This window comes from Ananas comosus, unplaced genomic scaffold (assembly GCF_001540865.1).
Source record: "Ananas comosus cultivar F153 unplaced genomic scaffold, ASM154086v1, whole genome shotgun sequence".
Taxonomy (NCBI): Eukaryota; Viridiplantae; Streptophyta; class Magnoliopsida; order Poales; family Bromeliaceae; genus Ananas; species Ananas comosus.
The window spans coordinates 12,821-29,907 of record NW_017893513.1 but is presented as its reverse complement, the minus strand read 5'-3'; the positions used below and the strand labels follow the sequence as shown (position 1 = coordinate 29,907).

At 36.5% G+C, this 17,087-nt stretch overlaps 2 protein-coding genes across 2 annotated transcripts; both read left to right on the top strand.

Moving 5' to 3' along the window:
- The first annotated feature begins 11,715 nt into the window (after positions 1–11,715).
- On the top strand, positions 11,716–12,555 carry LOC109706216. The gene has a single exon (XM_020227022.1). The coding sequence runs from the start codon at positions 11,716–11,718 to the stop codon at positions 12,553–12,555; it is 840 nt and encodes a 279-aa protein (XP_020082611.1).
- Positions 12,556–13,005: 450 nt separating this feature from the next.
- On the top strand, positions 13,006–14,345 carry LOC109706215 (LEAF RUST 10 DISEASE-RESISTANCE LOCUS RECEPTOR-LIKE PROTEIN KINASE-like 2.4). Its single transcript, XM_020227021.1, has 3 exons — positions 13,006–13,047; positions 13,506–13,753; positions 14,060–14,345. The coding sequence occupies exons 1-3, from the start codon at positions 13,006–13,008 to the stop codon at positions 14,343–14,345; spliced, it is 576 nt and encodes a 191-aa protein (XP_020082610.1).
- The last annotated feature ends 2,742 nt before the right edge of the window (positions 14,346–17,087 follow it).

The following is a 17,087-nucleotide window of genomic DNA, read 5'->3' as shown; positions in this document are numbered from 1 at the left end:
GTTCAATCTACGTCATGCATTATTAAGATCCAAGGTTGAGAGATCATTTGGAATCCTCAAAAATCGATTTAAAATCTTGACCTCGAAACCTTTCTTTCCTTTTCGTACACAGGTAGAAATAGTTTTGAGTTGTTGTGTATTACACAATTACATCCTCACTGTAGACCCTCATGACCCATTTCTCAATGACGAAAGTAACATGTGTGAGGATGATGTTAATTACTATTCACAAACAAGATCACAAAGAGAGCATCGTGAGGAGAGTCGACAATGGGTAGAGCTGCGTGATAACATTGCAGAGGACATGTGGCAGGACTATAGTCGGCGCACTCGTCATTCAATCTAGGAAATGTTTTGTTTTGTTTTATACTCTTTTTTTTTTTTTGCTTATGTTTTCTGTATTTTTTTCCTAGCCTTATCAACTGGATTTATGCAACAGAAGGACAAGTTTGTGCTAAATGCAAATGTAGAATCTATTTTGTTTCTATATGTGAATGTAACTTATTTTGTATTAAATAAAGACAAGTTTGCTTTATATATATATTTGACTTCTATTTTATTGTATGTGTCCAATCTGTGTTCTACGTATTTAGATGTCACAATCTATTAATACACAAGAGGTAGAGATGTCCATGGTTCCTCCATCAGCACCCCACAAGGAAGCTTCTAAAAAGCAAGAAAGTTCCAAAAGAAAGAGCACAAGTTTAAGTAAAAAAGGTACACCAAATAAAAGATGAAGTACCGTCATAGATGACTTTCTTATTCCATTTCTAGTGGAACAAGCCAAGTCAGGCTTGAAAGTAGACAAAGGTTTCAAGAAAACGGCTTATGTCGCTGCGGCTTCAACAGTTAATGCAAAATTCAACACTACTTTTGATGCTGAGAATGTAGAAAACCATATGAGAACCCTCCGAGCCAAATATGCAGAAATTAAGAAGTGCAAAGAGATTAGTGGAGCTGGGTGGAATGAGGAGCTCAAGATGATCATATTGGAGGGTCCAACATATGCTACCTATGTGGAGGTAACATGTTTTAAAACTATTATTAAATATTATTTGTTTAGAATTCATTATCTATATGTAAATTTCTCTCCATTTATAATGTAGGCGCATCCAAAAGCAGCCGATGTGCTGAACAAACCAATTAAACATTATGATGCTTTAAAGATCATTTGTGGTGATGATCAAGCCACAGGACAATTCTGCTCAACTATTTATGACAACTATATTAATGATCCTGCTGATGGAGTTAACAGTGAAGCAAGGAATGAAATGACACCAGATGACGATGGTATGGAAGGGAGAGGCTTGGGGCAAGATGGGGATGCTTTTACCCCAACAAATAATAACGATGCTATACCTTCTTCGGGGAAAAGTCGTGGAAAAAGGCCTCGTGAGGCCAATGATGAGCATTTCGACGATCTTATAGCAACTGTAAAAGAGGTTGCTGTAGCTATCAAAACAAGTGCTACTGCCCACTGGAGTGACAATTTGTGGCCTAAGCTTGTCGAAGCTGGAGATTACTCAAGTGAGGTTTATGATGCAGCTTACTCTTTTCTTTATGACGATGAAAAGCAAGGAAGGTTATTTATGTCAAAGCCAACTGAGTCGCGTCGTTCATGGCTTGATCGTTTTGTGGCAGATAATTTTTCAAGATTTACAGATTATCTTTAGTTGTTTAAACTAACTTTCTTACATATTTTGATAGATAGATAACTTTTTGGCTATATTTTGGTGGACACAGTATTACTAGTATGATGACATTTTGCTGTAGAAAAAAAGATAAGCCTTATATAGATATGTTAGCTTTAAAGTAAACTAAAGTATGTACTTGACTACTGCTATTAATATGCTTTAACTTCTAATGAATGATGATTGTTAAAAATTGGATGTTTCATATGTTTGGAGTTGTTTCTATTTTGTTTGATATTGTTCTTATCCAACTATATGTAATCTAAGATATGTAATTTTGTTTTATTTTGTTAAACAAATATAAATACAATTTTGTTTTGTTTAACATCCAATATATATCCTTTAGATCACATGTTGTTTAAACTGCTCAAAATTTTGTTACTAAATGCTAAAATCATCAAAATTTCACCAAAAAAAAATTATCTTGAATAAAGTGATTAAATTAAATTTAAAGTAATGAAACAATAAATAATGGTAGTAAAAAAATAAAAAATAAAAACAGTAATGGGAGATTTAATTATTCAATAGGTTTGGATTTTGTGGGGTAAGCTCACCACTATATTTGAGAAGGTAGTGGGATCTATCTACTTACGTCAAAACAAACAATGGAACTCTAAAAATTAGTTACACTAACATCAAGTTGCATCAAAACAAACAAAAGAAGTTGGTGAACTTAACTTTCAGAAGTTTGAGTTACATCAAAACAAACAACAAAAAAATAACTACACTTCAGGGTAACTCAAACACCACTACACTGGAGTTACATTGGATCTAGAGATTCATCAAACCAAACGTCCCCTTATTTGCAAAAGAGATAAGGTTCAATGGTTTCCTTTCTAAATTATATTCGATAAAAAAATATTTTAGAAAAAATATTATTTATAATGGCATAACATTTATAACGGTAAAAAGTTAACAATATATCGGTACTCAACCAGTCAACCCACACGAATAAATTTATAAATTTAAAAAAAAAATATAATTAAAATTATAAAAGGAAATTCGTAATCTCAAAATTATGTTGTAATATGACATGGCTTTGTCCCACAAAAAAAGAAAAACACGAAATCCGAGGGGCTTAGTTCAAAGTGATTTATACATCTTACATCTTTCTTTTGAAAGATCAAATTTTATTCTTTTTTAAATACTAAGTTTCTGAAACTATGATGGAGGGTGTAAAATGTACATTTTTTTTTTTTTTTAATGTATACCTAATATTTTCCATACATACTAGCAGTGTTATCCAATCTTTTAAAAAGAAATGCATATATAGAACTTAGCCGAACTATAGTCTATTTTGATTCGACCATCCAACATTTCAAAAATTTTGATTTCATTATTCAACATTTCAATTTGTTAGATTTAATGTAGTGTTCCTGAGTTTTGGATAGGATTGGCTTCAGTATTAGTGACTGGTCGACATCTCTGGAGAGTGTCGGACTGAGTCGGAGTAAATTCTGCACGAATTGGATGCAGAATTGGACTCGGCGCACTCAAATAGGCAAAACTGGAGTTTTGCCAGATTCGGGCGCTCAGAACATAGTTTAGGTCGCCCAGAACTGAGTGTTGAATTTAGCTGAAACTGGAAGCCAATTCGGATCCTATGTTCCGGGCGCCCAGAAGTGGGTCCGGAAATTCTACATCGTGAATATCGCTTGCTTCGACGCGTGGCAGGGTGTAGGTGAGTTTCGTCGGAGCCGTTTATGGGCGCAGCAGACCGCGAGCGGAGAGTCCGAGGTGTATGAGTTGTGCAGTCGGGATGTTCTGGTCGCCCAGAACATGGTTCCGGGCGCCCAGAAACACCCGATTCTGCAAGAACACTGGATAGCAGCTGTTTCTCCTGGGGCTTATCTTATTCCTCCCAGCAGCCTATATATACCTTGTATGCGTCCCCTTTGAGCTCTTTTACCTGTTCTTCACAGAGAACTTAGATTTTGCTCCCTAATCCCTCCAATCTTTCTAATTTGCATCAAGATCCACATCTCCAAGAATTTCAAGGTGCTGATTCTGCAGTTCTTCAGCGACGACCTCCAGTATTTTGGCTCGTGCGCGATGTAGGAAGGTCGGATTTTGACGAAACTTGGTTTGCTGGATTCTAGACTTCCAGAGAAATCCACGAAGGCCTGAATTGTAGATTTTAGATGAGGTTAGCTTGGTCGAACTGAGATTTTTCTGGACTGCTGTTGACTTTGAGCTGAAAATTGGGATTTTGAGCTTTTCTTAATGCTAACTTTGTAGGCAGTGGGATTTTGGACCTGAGATTGATCACCCATCAGTATTTGCTGGATTTGGATCTGTCCTCACCCGAATTGGAGATCATTAGGTAAGTTTTGACATTGGAATTGAGATAATTAAGCTTAAGTGCTGAAATTTTTGGTAAATTGATGGTTTTGTTGGATTTTTGGGTGAATTGTAATGTCCAGATTTTGAGGGAACTTGTTGCTGGTTTGGAGGTGTTACCAGCTGTGTTACTTGTGATCCGAGACCATCTTGCTGCCAGGAATTGCACTAGAGGTGGGTTAATCATCGGTTTACTCTTAAGTACCTATATAGTCGACATGTATTCGTGAAATTATTTTGTGTGTCTCAATTGCTCGGTTCATTGATTTAGTATGGTTAATAATCTGAATTGGAGCCTTGTTTATTATCTTTGGATATATATATATATATATATATATATACATGTTGGACTTGAATGAGACTTAGGACAAAACTCGCGATTATGATCGTCATATGCTTAACTATCTGATTTAGCCCTAGGGGCCGTTGTATTATTTTATACTGTTGCAGTATCTTCATAGTGAGTATTCCAGGTGGTTTAGTTTTCAGTTACGCTCGTGTTGGAGATGCCGAGTGTATTTTTACAGTAGCGTTCAGACTGTTCCAGACTATTGGGTGCCGTTGAGGTTGACGGTGGACCCGTATCGTCTTTTTGGCATTAGATTATGCCGAGGGCACGTTACCTGTTGGTTGTTAGACCAGTTAGAGTCGGTTACTTGACTTAGCCTGTGAGAGCGGTATGAACTTGACAGAGATACTTGTAAACTCATGGGTCGCTCCCGCGAATGCCATTCCGGAATGAGGTTTCAGTGCGATGAGTGTCGCAGTTTCTGTTGGACAGTTCTTGAGCCGGCTACCCTCGGGGTGGTGTACGGCGCAGCTAGATACAGGTAGGGTGGGTCCGTTTTGGGCAGCCCGGGTGAGATAGTGAGTGACGCTTTTCCCTACCTTTAGTGAGGTTGTGACGTGAGTGGAGTCTTAGCCATTCTGTTGGACCTTTTCTGGAACCGACTACTCTTGAGATACGGTGTAGTCTAATTAGGCGAGACGGGTGTATTCACAGTCTCTAGAGAGTTTTCTCTGCCGGTTACTCTTGAGATACGGTGTAATCTAGTAGACGAGACGGGTGTATTCACAGTCTCTAGAGAGTTTTCTCCGCCGGTTACTCTTGAGCTACGGTGTCACCTAATTAGATGGGATGGGTGTATTGACAGTCCCTAGAGAGTTTTCTCCACTAGCTACTCCTGGAGTAGGTTACGGGTTCGATCCGACAGGCGGGACGGGTGTGTTTACAGTCCCTAGTGAGATAGAGTCAGTTGTGACTTTTACTACAGTTGGTTAGTGTAGATCATGCTAGTGTAGCGATATGTAGCTATAGATTTCTTTCCAACTTTTCCTGCTAGCCTTGTTACCTCCTGTAGACTTAGTGGGTGGACCGATGATTGTTGAGGGCGGCACCCACTGAGGACTACTTGTTTCTACAGTAATTCTCACGCCCAGTTGTTATCCCGTTTTTGCAGAGCCTTCGTCTTCGGCTGCTGCTGTTGCTGATCAGGATCGAGGCAAGGGCGTCGCGAGTTAGAGCCCTACCCGACGAGCCGAGCTAGAGGTGCCCTTCTGCAGGTAGTTGTTTTGTTGGAGTTTATGTACTTACCTATCTTTAACTCGCCAGTGCGGGTAGTTTTGTATCTTGGATTTTGGTATATGTATATGGAACTCGGTTTGGTTCTCTTCTGTTTCTTCTAGCAGCTCTATACTACTGTTTGTAGTATTGTATGATTTACAGGTACAGCTATCGCTTCGTATATAGGAAAAATTTCTTTGTATACGGCAGATTTGTCGGCGCGCCCGGGGAACGAGTAATCCGGGGCGTGACATTTAAATCATTTGACGGTTATTCGATACAAAATTTAAGCTAATTACCTATATTTATATAAATTTATAGTACATAATAAATTAAAATATATTAATTATATATATAAAAATAAACGATGTACTTAAATTTTAAAGTTAAAAAGTTATTAACGGACTCAAACTAAATAAATTAAATAGTTAGGTAGCACAATCAGAACTTTAAAGATTTGATAGTGAAACTTATATGATCAATATTTAAGATAAGCTCTATATATTTTCTCCACCTTTTAATTATTCCATCACCTGCAAAATGGTGTGAAAAGAATAGCAAGCCATGAGTCATAATTTATTCATTTGTTTCCTCCCTTACTAATAAGGGTATATTTGGTTCGTGATTGGAATAGAAATGAGAAATAAAATTATATTATTTTGAAATGAAAAATAAAATGACAAATCATTCAAGAATATTTGATTCATTATTGGAGTGAAAATTTAAAATTTTTTAAGGAGGGTTTTAGTTAAAAAAAAGAAAAGTGATGAAGGGAAGGGAGGGAAAGTGTTGGTGAAAGAGGATTTTGAATAGCTTACTTTGAAATGGGTCAATCCAGGATTAAGAGTTGTATTGAGCCATAAGTGGATTTGGCTATTCGCATTCTAAAGTGGAATGAAAATTAGAATCCGATTCCTATAAAACAAACGACAATTATCTGAATCAATAAATCTCATTTCGATTCCATCGCCTAAAGTTTTCGAACCAAACATGCCCTAATTAAAAGTCTTGTTTTCTGTGATTCCCTTCATTTTGAAACCTATCATCACAAATTATTCAACAATTAATAAATATTAGGTTTTTTTTTTTTAGCTATTTAAACAATAATTTAATATTTGAGTTTTCTTAACTTTTCAATGTTTTTCGCAAGCCTTTGGTAATCTAAACCACCCATAAATTTAAATAATTATAACCTAAGCAATAAGTAAGGAGCTTGAGCTCTATTTTTTTGTCCACTCAAAGGATTAAACTCTTTATCTCAAAAGACGATTTTAAGGGCATGTTTGGTTTATGATTGGAATAGAAATGAAAAATTAAATTAAATTGTTTTGGAATGAAAAATAGAATGATGAATCATTCAAAAATATTTGATTCATTATTGGAATAAAAATTTAGAATTTTTGAGAGAGGGTTTTGATTAAGAGAGAAGAAAACAATGAAGGGAGAGGAAATAGGTGTTTGTGAAAGAGAATTTTGAATAGTTTACTTTCAAATGGACCAATCCAGAATTCAAAGCAGGATTGGACCATAAATGAATTTGATTATTTCCATTCCGCAGTGGAATGAGAATTGAAATCCGATTCTTATAAAATAAGTGACGACTATTGCAGCCAATAAATACTATTCCGATTCCATACTTTAAAATATGTGAACCAAATTTGCTCTAAAAGTGACAAATGTTTGACTAACTAGTAGTTGTTATATGGCCTGCTTGGTTTGAAAAGCTAGAAGTGACATAGTTTTATTGGTACGTAAAATAACAATATAAATAAATACATATTAAAATTCAAGATCATAAATAAAATAAAATAACTCACAGAGCGTCGTAGAGAAAATTTTTTTAATCAATCTATAAAAGCGAGAAATCCGATTGTAATCTGATTGCCACCAATCGAATTTTGATAATTTAATTTATTCTCCTTTTTCAGACACTCTCCCGTATGGTGTGGAGTAGCTGGTACTTTTTTTTATCAGAATGCACATAAGAAGGTGGCAGTACTAATAACTTTTTATTAGACTCCATATTAACTTTGATGGAAAATCTGATTAGGATCTATTTAATTTAAATAGATGAAAAAGGATAAAATATATCATATTAAATAATTCTATATCTATTAAATTAATATTTAAATATAATTAATTGAGTCACTTTCTAAAAATCCTAACAAAAACAGCGCGCGCGCGCGCATATATTTTTCCCCTACTTTGTTAGGGCCCCTCAAAGCTACGCATGTCATACCAGAAAACTTTTTCCTAAATAAATCGTGCATCTCAATTAATTTTTTTTGGCTCAAAATATATTAACTCATCTCTCTCCCTCTCTCTCCCTCTCTCTCTCTCTTTAAAAGTCAAGTCTTTCAACAAAGGCGTGTGGAAAAAAAGATCTTAAATTTTCCATAGCATGAAAGTTCTCTCTCTCTCTCTCTCTCTCTCTCTCTCTCTTTTTAAAGTCAAGTCTTTCGACAAAACAGTGTGGAAAAAAAAAATCTTAAATTTTCCATACCATGAAAGCTCGAGTAGGAAATATGAAATTTCGATGCATGTTAACATTATACGGCATGTTTCAATAACGTCATATTTCTTTAGCTTCCGTTTGGTAACAAAATATCTGAAAAATAATATTTTTTATTTTTATTATTCATTCAAATAAAATAAAATTTATCAGGTATAATTTATTCTAATCAAAGCGAATTATTTCAGTTGATCCTAAAATAACCCGTTAATTATACTCTTCCCCACCCCTGGAATAAAATTTATTCTTGGCGAATTCAAGGGTGGGGCAATAAACAAATGATTTTTTCCTTTTCTTTTTGACACCTCGATCCACACATCCTCTATTTATGATGCCTCGCCCTACACCCCCACTTTACTCCATCCTTCCATCTCATTTCTATATATAGTATTTACTAGTATATATATTATTAGTATAAATTTAATTACTGTAATAATAATCGACTGTCTCTAAAGCAAGTGACAAAGGGCTTGGTAGTTGGTACCTTAGGTCCCAAGTTCGAATCATAATTGATTCACATTTTCAGTTAATTTATTTCTAAGTAAAATAAACAAAGTGGGTAGCCTACATAATAAAGATTATTTTTTAATCAAGTTGATTAATAAATTACTTTTTACAACTATTGAAAAAATATTTTTCAATTTTTCATGTGCTATATATTCCATAACATATGCTATGAATGTGAGACATTCAGAAGGGCAGAATTGGCATTTAAAAAAATTCAATTAATTTTTTTCACTATTCTTTTCTTCTTTCAAAAAATTAAACAAACATCACATTGCTTATACCCTAACATAAGTTAATATAAATCCAAACAAAAAATTATTAGTATTCCTCTCTATTCTAGAATATTGAGATATACCAAAAATAAAAAAATTTATTCCATGTGACATAATTTCATTGCCAAACAGATTTACTAAGAAAATATAGTAATTTATAGATAAATTGAGAAGTATAATCATTAGGGATAAGATAAAATTGGAATAATATCTAACATTACAGACCAAAAAAAAAAAATAAAAATAATAGTAGGTCCCACCGCCCTCAAATAAATATGGTACATCCATGTGGATTTAGTAATGAGAATTCATGTATAGAAGATATAGAGGTATAGAGGTATAGATTGTAGCATTAAACTTAGGTTGGTGGTTAGTAATAAATATGGTACCCAAGACCCAAGTTCCTAGAGCAAGTGGCAAAAGGCTTGGTGGTTGGTACCCGAGACCCAAGTTCGAATCCTAATTGATTCACATTTCTAGCTAAGTTTATTTCTAAATGAAATAAACGAAGCGGATAGCGTGCTATCTATCTCTCTCAAAAAAAAAAGAAGAAAAAAAGCATTAAACTTAGGTTAAAATCGAGGATGTGGAACATAGAGACATATGGACATCTAGACAAATATAGACTAGAAGATAAGAAGGGAACTTGTAAGTGGATTTAGTGGATAACACTAGAAGTCATGAGAACTTAGAATATAAAATGGATACAAGTTGCGACTTTCTACAAGTGTCACAAAGGAGACGCCAATTTTTCTCGACTCCCTACTCGATATCGGAAAAAGCCGATTCCTCTCAACTCCCTCCCATATTTGGAAATGTTGATTTCCTTGGACTTCTAGTACCTATCGATTGGAGAGACGCTGATTGCTTTCGACTCTCTATGAATTGTATTGTAAGCAGTGAAACCAATCCAAGAGTTTGGTTAAAGATAAGTGATAGTTTGGGACAAACATATAATTCGATAACTAAACCCAAAACCCTAAATCCTAACAACCCAAAAACCCTAAAATCCTAACAACCCTAAAACCCTAAAATCCTAAAACCCTAAGGCTCCGTTTGGTTCGGATATAAGCAAGAATTAGTTATATCGGGGATAGGTACAAGAATGGATTTTCGTAGGAATAAGGGTATTTTTTTGTTTGGATGAAAAAGTGAGTATAAACTGGAACTAGAAAAATTATGTTTGGATAAAAATCTGAGTATTACGTGGAATAATTGGTAGTTATAGATAGAAAATAATAGTTTTACCTCTATAATTGAATTTAACATTTTAAACTAATAATTTTAAATTAAAAATTTTAACTTTTAAATTTTAAAATTTGAAATTAAAATTTAAACTTATAATTTTCAAAATTTAAATTTTAAATATCAAATTTTAAATTTAAAATCAAATTTAAATTTGAAAGATATAAAATATAAAATTTTAAATTTTAAATCTAAAAAATTAAATTTAAAATTTAAAAATTACAAATATAAAATTTATAATTTAAATATTAAAATTTATAATTTAAAATTATAAATTTAAATTTTAAAAAATTAAATTATAAATTTTAGAAATTAAAATTAAAATTTAAATTTAAATTAAAAATCTCTCTCTCTCTCTCTCTCTCTCTCCGGGAGGGGTGGAACAAGTGTTCCACCCCTTGTTCCACCCCTTGGGGTGGAACACTTGTTCCACCCCAACTTGGTACAATACCACCCCAACCTGGTACAATACTAGGTTGGGGTGGAACAAGTGTTCCACTCCCCGCAAATTGTGTTTGGGTACAAGAGGGGGATAACCTCCTTATCCCCCCTCTTGTACCCCATTCCAAACGGGGTGTAAAAGATCCTAAAACTTCAATATACTAAAACCCTAAAAATCCAAAACCCTAACACCCCTAAAATTCTAAAACCCAAATATCCTAAAACCCAAAAAAATTCTAAACCCTAAACCCTAAACTCTAACAACCCTAAAAGCCTAAAATCCTAAAAACCTAAATAATCCTAAAACCCCAATGTCCTAAAACCTTAGAAGCCCTCAACCCTAAAACCCCTAAAATTCTAAATCCCTAATATCCTAAACCCAAAAAGAACAACCCTAAACCTTAAAACCCCTAATATCCCAAAACCTTTAAATCCTAAATCCTATAATTCTAAACTCTAAACCCGAAAATATTTCATTGGCGAAACGAGCAAACGACCAAATTTTAAACGGAGTTAATTAATGAGAGTAATTCGATAGTCTCATGAAATTAAAAGAGTATTTTTTATATTGATAATTTTTTAGAAATATCCATCTAATTAGGGATAACCGAAGAGTACTCAGAAAATTAGCCCAAAATCTCTTTCTTTAAAAATATCAGATTATATAAAAATAAAAAATGGCAATGATATGGGTACGGTAACTTTCATTGGAAGTGGAGATGGTTAAACCTACTATCTATGGTTAAACCTATTATCTTATGTAATTAGAGGTAGACGGACAGAAGAGTACTCTGCAAAGTTAACTCAATATTTTTTTTTTTTCCTTCAATATACCTAATTATATAAAATTACTATTCAAAAAAATAAAAAAAGGGCAATGTTTAGGTTACGATTGTTTTTATTGAAAGTGGAGATAAATAAACTTGTTTTTTTTTTGCAGTAAAGGATGATGAAGCGAGTTAAAAATTATTTTCAACCTAAAAATAAGCTAGAGGTGCGTAAATAGACCCTTGAGCCGCAAATAAAAAATTTTAAAACTTCGAACGACTCCATGTAAATAGGCGAGAGTTCTGAGTGTGGGATGCACATAAACCATCTAACATTTCTACTCTATACCAATTCCGTGAACCCAAACTTCAGACCATGCCATCATCTATTCCTATCCTCCTCCTCCCCGTCCTCTCTTTCCTTTCCCTTCTTGCCATTACCTTCTCCTCATCCGATGATCCCTCAATCAATTGCTCTTCTTCCTCCACCTGCGGCGGCGTCAGCATCTCCTATCCGTTCTGGCGCTCCGACGGTCCTCCGTCTTTCTCCGCCGTCCACTGCGGCTACCCCGGATTCGGGATCGCCTGCGAATTAGAAGACAAGCAGCAGCCTATCCTCCAGATCGGTTCCGACCACTACTACAAGGTCACCAATATCGATTACACCAACCGCACCATCAACCTCACCGACATGGACGTCGTCCTAGCGACCCCCGACACGATTGGGTGCCCGAGATCCCTCCACAACTTCACGTTCTCCAGCGACGTTGCCTCTTCGCTGAATTACACCGGCGCGGACGCCAATCTCACCTTCTTCTTCGGCTGCTCCGTCAACGACCCCAGCCCGTGGAACGATTTTCCGCAGCAGAACGTGATTCCCTGCGTCGGCTACGGGGACAAGAGCTCCTTCGTCTTCCCCAGTAACGGCATTCCGCCTGAAATTCGGGCCGTCCCGTGTGAGGACGTAGTGGTGGCGCCGGTGCTGCTTCATTTCCTGGCGACGTATGATTTCATCGAGGCGCTGAATCACGGGTTCCAGCTGGCCTGGATTGCCGGCGCTCCCGAAGGCTGCGAGGAATGCGAGCGCTCCGGCAGGCGCTGCTGCTTCAACCAGACGCGCAGCTTCTGCTCCGACGCAACGCCAGCCGGCTATTGCCCTGGTATGGCTTCATGCCTGCCTGCTCTTTCTAGTACGAGTTTCGCGCTGACAAAATAAAACACCAGCTAGCTTAACAAGATTTTTAGTACGATTGCACAACTTAGAAAAATTGACAGGGCATTGTTGAAAGAAAGAAATGCTTTGGATTAATGTCTGAACAATGTCTGATAAATTCATAAATCAGTAAACAACATTTATAACATCACAAATTTGATCGAATGCATTACCTCCGATTTCAGGGTGAACTGAAAACTTATAAACTGATCTAAATTAATCGGTTGGAGAAAATTAAATTAAAACGCAACTACACAGCACAGTACTGTGAAAAATCCAAAGCAAAAGCTTAATATTAGGTTTCTTTCCGATTTTTTGTTTTTTTTTTCTTTTTCTATTTGAACAGTTGGATCCTTAGATACTGTCTAAATAATATATTGTTCTAAAAATCATTTCGTTCTCTTTTTTCTTTATTACTGCTATCGTAATTAACCATGCAAATTATTGCCATGCATGGTGCAGGTTATGAGAGTTCAAAGAAGAGTTGGAGAAGAGGTAATAGTGCTCGAAACTACCATCCTTTTAATTATTTTTTCTAATTAATTAAAAAGTGTTGTTTGATTCTGAAACATTTTTTCTCTGCTGCGCATAGAAAAGTCTTTATATTTTTAAAAAAAAATTAATTGCAAGATTCTCACTCTCAATGATAGAAAATGCAATTTTCTTCTTCTCAACATTTACTTTGTTTTATGTCCAAATCAAGCTAATATATAGATTGTAGCCTAAATAGAGAAATGTTGTTTACTTTCCAAACTGCCAAAATAATTTCAGTACGAGTTTTATAGTTAATGAATCGCAGAGATTGATCACCACGCGATTAATTTAGAGACAACATGCTTTTATATGAGTCAACATATATAAATTCGTTCAATCTCCTCTATAGTTGCATGTCATAAATTAAATTTATATATTAATTCAATCACCTCTATAGTTTAGTGCCNTTCGCTGACAAGTTGGGACAAGGTGGTTTTGGTATTGTTTATAAAGGAAGTCTTCCTAATGGCCATCAAGTTGCTGTGAAGGTACTAACAAAATCCAAGGAAAATGGAGAGGAATTTATCAATGAAGTTGCCAGCATTAGCAGAACATCTCATGTCAATATTGTTAGACTTTTAGGGTTTTGTTTAGATGGATCAAAGCGAGCTCTTATTTATGACTTTATGCCAAACGGATCGCTAGAGAGATTTATTTTTAACAACAGGTCTCAAATAGAATCTGCACTTGGCTAGAATAAGTTATTCGAAATTGTAGTTGGTGTTGCTCGCGGGCTAGAGTATTTGCATCGTGGATGCAACACCCGTATAGTTCATTTTGATATCAAACCTCATAATATTTTACTGGATCGGGATTTTTGTCCTAAGATTTCAGATTTTGGATTGGCAAAATTATGCACTTCAAAAGAGAGCATTATCTCGCTGATAGGTGCGAGAGGGACAATTGGGTATATCACACCAGAAGTCTTTTCTAGAAACTTTGGAGTTGTCTCAAGTAAATCTGATGTTTATAGCTATGGTATGATGGTACTTGAAATGGTCGGAGGAAGAAAAAATCTTGATGTTACCACAACAAGTAGCAGCGCAACTTATTTTCCTCACTACCTTTATAAAAATATTAATCAGTACTGTGTAGAAGCTTGTGGTGACAATGGTGAGGCTACAGAGATAGTTAGAAAGATGATTCTAGTTGCATTATGGTGTATTCAAACCATGCCAGATGATCGTCCTTCAATGAGTAGAGTGGTAAATATGTTGGAAGGTGACATCAGTGATCTACAACTACCACCTAAGCCATAATTGATGTTTTTTTCTTTTTGCTTAAAAGAATAAATGTTTGTTACTAAACATTCCGCTGTCTTGAAGAGAAGCATTTTATATCTGTAGTCTTGCTAAATGTAAGATATCTAAAAGACTAAAGATTGAAATTTATTGTTAATCTGCAAAGTTTTCCAGGTAAATGGTAAAATGTTTTAAAGATTTCAATCTTATGATTCAAAATAAGGGATTCAGTTCTTTATTTATATGTTAGCTCAAAAAAATTTTGCTTTTCAATTACATTTGTTTAGTGAGGCATGAGAAGTTTGTACCAATCAATACAGAGCTTGCTAATAATTAGGTACCAGTTCTGGTGGTATTGTAGATAGCTAGCTAATTTGAATGACAAGGTCAAGCTCAGGACTCAGCACAGAATTAAGGTGTTTAATGGTGTTTTGGAGTTCAAATGGGCATGTTTGAGCTCTATGTTTTTATCGGACTCCCGAACATTTTTCGAAGAGGCGGAGCCATATATATATATATATATGCTTTTAGGGGCTCTTTATTGCATTTTCTTTTTTTCGGATTGAAATTTCATTGAACATTTTTATGTCCAACAATTCCTATACTCTTCTGGATGATAAACTCTTTTTTTTTTCTTTTTTTTTGAGAGGAAGGTAGCACGCTACCCGCTTCATTCATTCAGCAAATGAAATTAGCTACAAAGGGTGAGGTAGCTAAGGCCTCAAAAAGGCGCGAAGAACATAAAAAAAAAGGGTAGCAAAAGGGAAAAAAGAAAAAGAGAAAGACCCACGACCACAGGTGATAAAAACACTATACAGCCCAACAAGTAAAACGTCACCCAGCTCGACTGAAGTCAGCCCACTCTTTTGCCAACACTCCAATGCTGTGGGAAATTTGGATTACGTCGGTCAGTTGATTTCTAAAGAAAGTGTTGTTTCTTTCAAGCCAGAGCATCCACCAAGTTGCAGCCACCAAGAAGCTGAGCCTTCGCAGCATCAGAATGCGGATGCCAATCCAGCAGCCTTCCCCAGACGAAGGAGATATCCTCAAAAATAGGGAATAGCTGGGATTCCCTATAAAGCGAGAAAAGAAGAAATTTGCTAACGACACACCCCACTAGCAGGTGGTCCACCGTCTCGGGCTCAGCACCGCACATCACGCAGCTGAGGTTGCCCGACCAACCCCTTTTGAAAAGGTTATCCACGGTAGGCAACCTCTTTTTACTGACAAGCTTGAGAAAGATTTTAACTTTGATCGGAATGTGCATTCTCCAAATGACTGGCGTAACAGCGTCCGTGACCCCTCCGCTATTGATTAGAGAATACACGGACTTGACAGTGAATTTATTGTCCGGGTTCCATCTCCAGCGAATATCATCAGGTCGGTTTTCAACTCACAGATGCAGGAGGGTGTCCTTCAGCGCCCTAATATCCAGATCGCTATAATTTGAGTTCCTTCTCGCCCCTCTCAAAATCTTTCTCCACCTCCAACCCAATGCGGAGAAGCAATTGCCAACACGCACCTCTTTAAGGTGAACATTTGAGAAGATATCAAGATATTGCGAGTTTAGGGGCGTGTCGCCACACCATCTATCCGACCAAAAATCGATGAAAGAACCTTTTCCTAACCCATAGGACACCGCACAGATAAATCGGCTTCAGCTTTACAACGTTCTTCCACCACTGTGAAGCCGGTCGAAAAGTCGAACCCTCCAAAAGTGGACGCCTTCTATTATAGTACAAGCTCTTTATCAATTCGATCCATTGTAGGTTGCCTTCAGTGAAAAACCGCCACCACTACTTAGTGAGCAAAGCATCGTTCGTACTGGCCAAGTCTTTAACCCCGAGGCCGCCTTCCTTCTTACTCCTACACACGTTTTTCCATGCAACCATATAACCGCCCCTTGAGTAGGTTGCCCTCCCCTTCCAGAAGAAGTCTCTCCGCATCGCCTCCAATCGTTTTATGACCCATTTTGGAGCTTTGAAAATAGAGAAGAAGTGTATGGGCAGGTTAGATAGGACTGAGTTTACAAGCGTAAGTCTCCCCCCTCTAGAGAGGAGTTTGGCCTGCAACCCATCTATCCTCCTTTGGAAATTATTAATAACCCCAAACCAGTCTTCTTTCTTAAGAGCCCTGCAAGATAACGGAAGCCCAAGGTACCTTGTCGGCAATTTGCCAGCTTTGCACAGCAAGATATCAGCAATTCTACTTTCTTTGCCTCTCTTCTGCCCCATGTAGAAAACTTCCGACTTATTTTTATTTACCTTGATTCCAGACGCCCACTCAAAAAGATCCCACACAAATTTGAGATTACGCATGTAACGTTTCCGCACCTCACAAAAGAAAAAGGTATCGTCCGCATACTGTAAAAGTGAGACAGAGCAATCTAAGTTTGGTCCAAGACCCTTGTACAGGTTCGACTCCTCAGCCCTACCTATCATCCTGGCTAGACACTCAACCACCAGGATGAAAAGATATGGAGACAGGGGGTCACCTTGTCGAACCCCTCTTTTAGTTTTGATCCAATTAGTGGGTACCCCATTGACGAGGACTGCGATTTTCGAGTTGCAGAAGCATTCACTCACCCATCCACACCATTTTTCGTTAAATCCCATCCATCCTAAAGCCCTACGTAGGAACGACCAGTCGACTTTGTCATAGGCTTTCTCAAAATCCACCTTAATCCCAACACCCTCAACCGCTTCTTTATAACCCCAAGCCATTAACTCATTAGCGGTTACAAAAGCGTCGGCCAAGAGT